Genomic DNA, 7,151 nt, shown 5'->3' with positions numbered 1-7,151 from the left:
CATGTATGAAGTTACATTACTATAGCCACTCATTTGCAGACTATAAAAATAATGATAATCCGCCGTTGTCAAGGTCCTTTTTTCTGTCTGCAATGCGGTATTTTTTGCAGTAGATGTCGCTTCTAATAAGTAAATAACCTGTCCTTTGAATTTTTCATTAAAAAGATATGGTACTTTTTGTGAGGGTAAGGGGCGGACTGTACATTATTAATGACTCGAGACGATTTCCCTTACTTGTCATTAATCGTCTGATGCGATCCGTCTTTTTTTCGTTCAGTGACCTCAGTGCAAATAAACCTATCAGATGTAGCCAACTGACTAGCAAATTTTGTGAATGGAATACTCAGTGACTGGAAGATGACGTAATTGGAGAGCAGTGGGTTTCGTGCCCGGTTGTGGATTGGCTACATTTTGCCAACAGATCTTATGATTGGCTGGCCAGTGCCGGTCAAACGCCTACACACTTTCACCCTGGCGGTAGATATAAAAGGGGGGTACTTAGGCATTGAACAGCATCACGATTTAGAAACATATATTGAGGAAGCCTTTACTGTTTCTTAAGAAGCTTTGCATTTCAAGGTAAGCATGCTCTTCCTTGCTTTTTCTTTTTCTTTTCTTAAATCTAGAGTTGGTGAGCTTACTTCAGTGCAGCAGAATTTGCAGTGCTTGAAGCTGTACCTGTACCCAGGAAGGTCTTTAACTGGTGCCCAGTTATAGTTTGTGTTGCCTTTCTCTGTTTTGATTTTTCTCTGTGCATTCAGAGAACGCATAATTTGTAATTAGCTAGATTTCGTATGGTCTTCTAAATTACACGTTACTGGATTCCTCAAAATAAAATAAAACAAAATAAAAATAAAAAATACCAAGGTAAAAGAAGGAATACATAATCCCCTTAGAATAATTGAAAGCAACCGATACCGCGTAGTATATTATATTTTGTATGGAAAAAACACCCTAATCTCTACATTATTGGGCTGCATAGCTTGATTTCTTTTGTAATCATTTTGAGTTTTTCACAAAATCTGTTATAAAATGGTAAAAGTGTAAAGAATGACAACCTTCATTGTATGTTATCTAGCAATATATGCTGTAGGTAGTAATAGGTGTTCTAATTTATGAGTGAAAAGGTTAAGTTAATCTAGAGATATTAATTAAAGCTGTGTGTCAGAGAGAGGAATTCTTCAAGATATGATTTTTTTAATCTTTCTGCTGTCTTGACTTGAATTCATCGGATTTATTTATCTTTGGTCATAATTTTGGGATTTTTAAAATTTAAATTAATTGAATGGACCTGTTTTTATAATTTTATCTAATTTGTATTTGAGTTGGAAGACTAGTATGTAAACTGTACCAGGAAGTGAGCACTCTTTAATATAATGTACTGATTTCTACACAAACAGAATTATTTTTAATTTTTAAATTAAACATTAAAACGATTAAAATGTATTAATATTCTGCAAAAATGAGAATACATAAAAATAGTGGTCATATTTCATATTTTAAAAATAACACTAGCTTTAGCTTTCATGCTTTTTCATAAGATTTACTGTACCTGAAGTGCCATTTTGTCCAGTTCAGATCCGACACATTAAATGCATGAAATTATGTGTAGTGCTTCAACTACAGAGGAGAAGAGACACGTTTCCCATCAGTTTATAGACAGATCTACATTAATTTAAATCCCATTTTAGTTACATCTTGATAGTAATCCTAACTCTGAAAATACTCCAAAAATTACAATTTGGTCATATACAAAAATTCTGAAAATTATTTGAGAAAACTAAAGCAAGAGACCAAAGCAAATTAACAATAACAACCTATTACCAAGTTTCAGAGTAACAGCCGTGTTAGTCTGTATTCGCAAAAAGAAAAGGAGGACTTGTGGCACCTTAGAGACTAACCAATTTATTTGAGCATGAACTTTCGTGTCACGAAAGCTCATGCTCAAATAAATTGGTTAGTCTCTAAGGTGCCACAAGTACTCCTTTTCTTTTTGCTAACCTATTACCAAGTGTGCCTAGAGAAAGACTGCATCTTTAGTAGATCTGATAAGATTGAGGAGGTTGGAAAATGGCCATTGTTTGATCTGAATCTTTGTTGTAGAGAGGACATTATGGTTATGCTGAAGATTTCATCTTTCCTTGCTGTTTATGCCTTGGTTATGTGCCAGATGGATCGCTTCCAGGCAACCCCACTCAGGTAAGAAGCAGAGAGCGGTGGAAACTCATGAGTTTCGGAGCACTGAATCTGAACGGAATGGAGACATTTAGTTTTCGTTATGGCTGCATATAGGAAGTGGATCAAAGTAAAGGAGAAAACTTAGATCTCCTAATACTATTTTTTTGTAATGCTCATATTTTAACATGCAATAGATTACTTACCTAGTGTGTGAGGGAACGAGTAGTCTTTGTCTTCAGTTTGGTATACATATGGACACTAGTGACAAAGACACGCTCAACTGTGTTGAATAGTGTCTAAAAGAACTCAGCTGCCTAAGTGCACAGAGGCAAAAGTCTCTGCAGCAGTTATCCTTGTATTCATGCTGTCTCGCTTGTCTCCACCTAGACCTGGCTTAGAGTCTATAACAGATCGAGTGACACTCAGTGATTACGAAGCTCGGCGATTATTAAATGCGTTGGTGAAAGAATTTGTTCAGATGACCGCGGAAGAACTGGAACAAGCGACTGAGGAGAATAGGTAAGGGCTACAGCCCCGGGGATATGCACAGATGCTGGGGAAGCAGGACCACTCTGTGTGTCCATTTGATTTCTCAGCAAGAGCCACCTCAGCAGACGCTCGGGCAGGCTAAGATTTTCCTCTCCCTTGGGACTGCGGATGACCTTGTACAATACTTGGGAAGGGATGGTACTGCAGAGATGTTTTCCAGTGTCAGTATCAGGTGGATGGTTTCCACATAGTTAACCTGCTTTTATCTTTTTTTTTACAACCGAGAGAAAATAAATAAATAAAAAAAACCATTGGAGGGTGAGTTGAACTTCAAGGAGGGGGTTGTATTAAAATATGGCAGCAAGCGGTACGTTTTCCCGGTGGCAATATTGAGGGCTGTTCGATCGCTCCTGGATTCTCTGTCGCGATAGTGCATGATGCTGTCGTGAGGCATGGAAGGCCACTGGCTGAAGCGGGGCATCCTAATAGTGCACGCAGCGCCACCCTCTCCCTCAGAGCCAAGGCATGCAAGTACATTTGCATTAACCTTAATGAATTCCTATTGCAAAGCATGTTGATGAATGAGAGACTGAACAGCATGTCTAGTACATTGGAAGACAACCCCGCTCTCCTTTGACTACCAGCATCCCAAAATCTAATCAGTTTGCTTGATCAAGTAAACAATATTCATTTTGTTCATGATGGAACTCTGTTCTCCCTCTGATTTCAAGTGTGCCCCCCCCCCCGCATGAAATGAGTGTGAGGGGATTTTATCCTTTTCTTTTTGTCTCCTAATTATACTTATTTATCTAGGAATGTAATGCATGAATGTGCATGATTTATATTACTTTTTTGGCATGTTTTTTTCCCCCTGCAGCCTGGATAGACCTATTTCCAAACGCTGCGCCAGTCTGAGTACTTGTGTGCTGGGCAAACTGTCTCAAGAATTGCACAAATTGCAAACTTACCCTCGTACTGACGTCGGGGCTGGAACTCCTGGCAAGAAAAGGAATGTGCTGAATGACCTGGAAAATGAACGCTATGCAAACTATGGGGAATCCCTGGGAAACAACTAGACATGCTTATTTCCACCCTTCTCCCTTTTTTTTTTTAACTTGATGCATGTGGATCTAACCTTGATTGCTAACTCTGCTATGTTATTTTGATTCTGTTTTCGACAGAGAATGTTTGAGATGGACTTAAAGTTAGGACAATAAAGAACACAACACACATACCAAGTTAGAAAAAAAAACCCCAAATAAATTAAAAAAGAATGAACAGCACTGCCTTGAGACTTCAACTGATTTTCTTAGACATTTATTTTAAAAAAAATCTAAACAAAGCTTTTCATTTCTAGCTATTACATGTACAGATAAACTCTTCTTTCATGCCTGCTCATGCACTTGTTCAATAAACCTATTTTTCTATGAGGATTAGGTCTGTTTTGATTAATTGTGTTTGGAATAGACAAAGCCAGAAAAGTTTTAGAAATCTTTTCAGAACTAGAGAAGAGCAGAACAATACAAAAGTTGTATAATAATTTAATTCCAGAATAGCTGAACAATTTGACCATGTTCATATACACTGGGAGAACTCCTAGACCCTTTTAATGCTTTCTATATGTATGTGTGCATACATAATCAGTCACACACACAATCTTAGTAAAACAATTTGTATGAACTTTTGAAATGGCTAAGCATCAAGCAATGCATGTATTAACTAGTGTGAAAACACTAGAAATGTAATCCAGGTTTAAAACTGTTCTCATTGAACTCATCCAGGTAAGAACTTTAATATTCCTTTTTCATTTTCCTTTAAATAATTTACATGAAGCTTCTTTACAGTGATATATTACTATGAATAACTGGATTTTTTTTTACATGTATCAGTTTTAGAAATAACCTGTGAGGTAGACTTGTATATTAAAAGACTGAAAAAGGGGGGGCTTTCATATCTGGGTAATTTAAAATCTTGTTTTCTGTTAACCCTTTTACTTTAATACAACAGATTTAGTGCTACTTTTGTGCCTCTAACTTTTTTTTTTGTCTGTACAGCATATATCTCATAATATGGGAACTGTTCAGAAAACAATTGTCATGTTACCAGGGATGTTTTCTATGGTACTGTCTCTGGATTTGTCTATAGTCCTAACTCGGGAAACATTCTCATTGAGTTCAATAGAAGATTAGCTTGAACAAAGACTATAGAAGTATGTACTCTAAGGCCCCAGTCCAGCAATACACATAAGCATGTGCTTAATTCTAAGCAAGTGAGTAGTCCCATTGAAGTCAGTGGGATTGCTAAAATGCTTAATGTTTTGTTCAGTGAAGGCCTAAATAAAGAAGAAAGCTGTTTAAATAGTGCAATCAGATATATGGAAGAAGGAAAATGACTATGTGCAGTTCAACTCTGAAAAATTACTAAAAAATCCCTGGCAACTTCTTACTCTATAGATTTAGTTCCTGGATGAAATCCTTGCTCCATTGAAGTCAATGACAAAACTCCCATTGACTTCAGTGGAGCCAGGATTTCACTGCTTTTGTGTGTTCGGACATAGCTGCTGATCTGAGTACCTAAAATAGGTTTTTTGCTACTATACTCCATCAGCACCACAGAACCAACTCAGGTGAGACTTAGCTAAATTCTTTTACTCCTTATGCATTATCAACAGTTGTCTGTTAAATTTCATATTTAATATTTCATAAATTAATATTTGCTGGTGGGAATGGAGTTTATCAAATATTATTGAGGAGATAATTTTGTCTATGCAACCTTAACTATTGGTGATGATGTGCAAGAAAGAAAGAGCCCAGTTTGACTTTCACAACCTGAGTTGAGTCTGTAGCACCTGGTAGCTAGAAAAAGAAAAGTATTTTTTAACTTATAAACTGAGTGAACAATATATAAATCCTTGAAACACAATAAATATGGAACTTCACAATACCATTTTTATAGAGGTACTTTTCCAGGTAGAATCACACCTTATTGATATAAACAAAGTATTCTTTACATTCTCTCTATGTAAAATATATGTTTTTTATTTTGAAAAGCAGTGTAACAGCACAGAAAAGGGCATGTAACACAGCAACCTGTGTGACCCATCGTCTGGCAGACTTCCTGAGCAGGTCAGGAGGAGTAGGCAAGAACAACTTTGTACCTACCAATGTGGGATCTAAAGCTTTTGGGAGGCGAAGAAGAAATGCTCAAATATAAACATCTGAATGACGCCTGGAATATGGTAAACACCCTGCAATAAATGGAGAATCTTTACTTCCCTTGGTAATGTTACCATTGCTAATATCTTACGTAGAATTCTTGTTTGGATGGAAAATAGATTTATGGTGTCTAGATCCTAGAAAGAAACAGTAATAGTTAATCCAAATGTGTTACAAATCCAGTTATACATTTAAGTAGAACATGTATTGTAAGGTCTCTTTTTTTCAAAGGAAAGTGAAAAGTTTAAATAATCAGTTGTAATGAATGCTAGATCACCTTGTAAAACAAAGCTGGTTGGTTCAAATAATAGTTTCAATCAATGGATATTCTTGCGTTATACTAAAAGTAATATTTCAGTATCAATATTTTTATAATTTTGGATTTCTTTCTTTCAGATTGCCATGAAACTGAAATGTAACTCCCTTTTGTTTCTAACGAAAGCAACTCTTCTCCATAAATCAAGAAGGCCAAACAGAAGACTCATTTTTTGCATCCTTCTAATATATAAAAATGTTTTGTTAAAAACAAATGAAAGCACTTCTGTTATGTATAGTACAAAACAATCTAATTATTCAAATTAAATTATTGTATATTCTTTTTATATGCAATTCTATTTCAAATAAAATGTGATAGCATCTATTATTTATTTATCTCCTAGCATATATGTGAAATCTGACCCATGCTATTGTATCTGGGCAATTCTGCCAAATCTCGGGGATTACACTAAATTGCTGCCTGTCAAGGCATATCTGTAAAATATGGTGTGCTGTGCCTTGATGTAAAACATTTAACTAACATGATTGTACAGTATGTTTAAAAACACTTCAGTATTGTATCATTTGTGAATTTAAGCAAAATTAAAAAAAGTATTTTAGATACATTTGGATTGAGAAACTGATCTTTCATTTAAACCAATTTTATTGTTAGTTTATTGCATAGTTGTTTTTTAAACATCTGGCATTAATCAAATGTGGATACCAGATTAGAAGGATCATTGGCCTGCTCCCATATGGTACTTCCTATGTCTTATATAACTACAGGCTCTAGAGTGGTTCTTGAGAACTAAAGTTTGAATGTTCAGAATAGAGAAAACATTTTCCCTTTTACAAACTCATGAACCAGTAGCTCAAAAATAATTACAAAATGATTCAACAGAATAACCCCCCACAGTTCCTGGTAGTAACAAATGTCATAATGTATAGACCAAGACAAAAGTTTTGTATAGCCTCTTTCATACAATCTATATTCCAAAATGGTTTACAGAGTTA

At 35.6% G+C, this 7,151-nt stretch overlaps 1 protein-coding gene across 3 annotated transcripts; it reads left to right on the top strand.

The window, feature by feature from the left end:
- Positions 1–477: 477 nt before the first annotated feature.
- On the top strand, positions 478–6,413 carry CALCB (calcitonin related polypeptide beta). Of its 3 annotated transcripts, none has more exons than XM_084629837.1 (5): positions 478–579; positions 2,104–2,199; positions 2,566–2,697; positions 5,721–5,905; positions 6,279–6,413. In XM_084629837.1, the coding sequence occupies exons 2-4, from the start codon at positions 2,114–2,116 to the stop codon at positions 5,878–5,880; spliced, it is 378 nt and encodes a 125-aa protein (XP_084485963.1). In that variant the 5' UTR covers positions 478–579; positions 2,104–2,113; the 3' UTR covers positions 5,881–5,905; positions 6,279–6,413. The 3 variants fall into 3 exon arrangements, with proteins under 3 accessions (XP_084485963.1, XP_084485962.1, XP_084485961.1); XM_084629836.1 differs by having other exon boundaries at positions 5,718–5,905; XM_084629835.1 differs by lacking the exons at positions 5,721–5,905; positions 6,279–6,413 and adding an exon at positions 3,545–3,989.
- Positions 6,414–7,151: the final 738 nt, after the last annotated feature.

The sequence above is a fragment of the Lepidochelys olivacea genome (assembly GCF_965140295.1).
Source record: "Lepidochelys olivacea isolate rLepOli2 genome assembly, chromosome: 6".
Classification (NCBI taxonomy): domain Eukaryota; kingdom Metazoa; phylum Chordata; order Testudines; family Cheloniidae; genus Lepidochelys; species Lepidochelys olivacea.
Note: the sequence above shows the minus strand (reverse complement) of the source record. Positions and strands in the feature narration are given on the sequence as shown.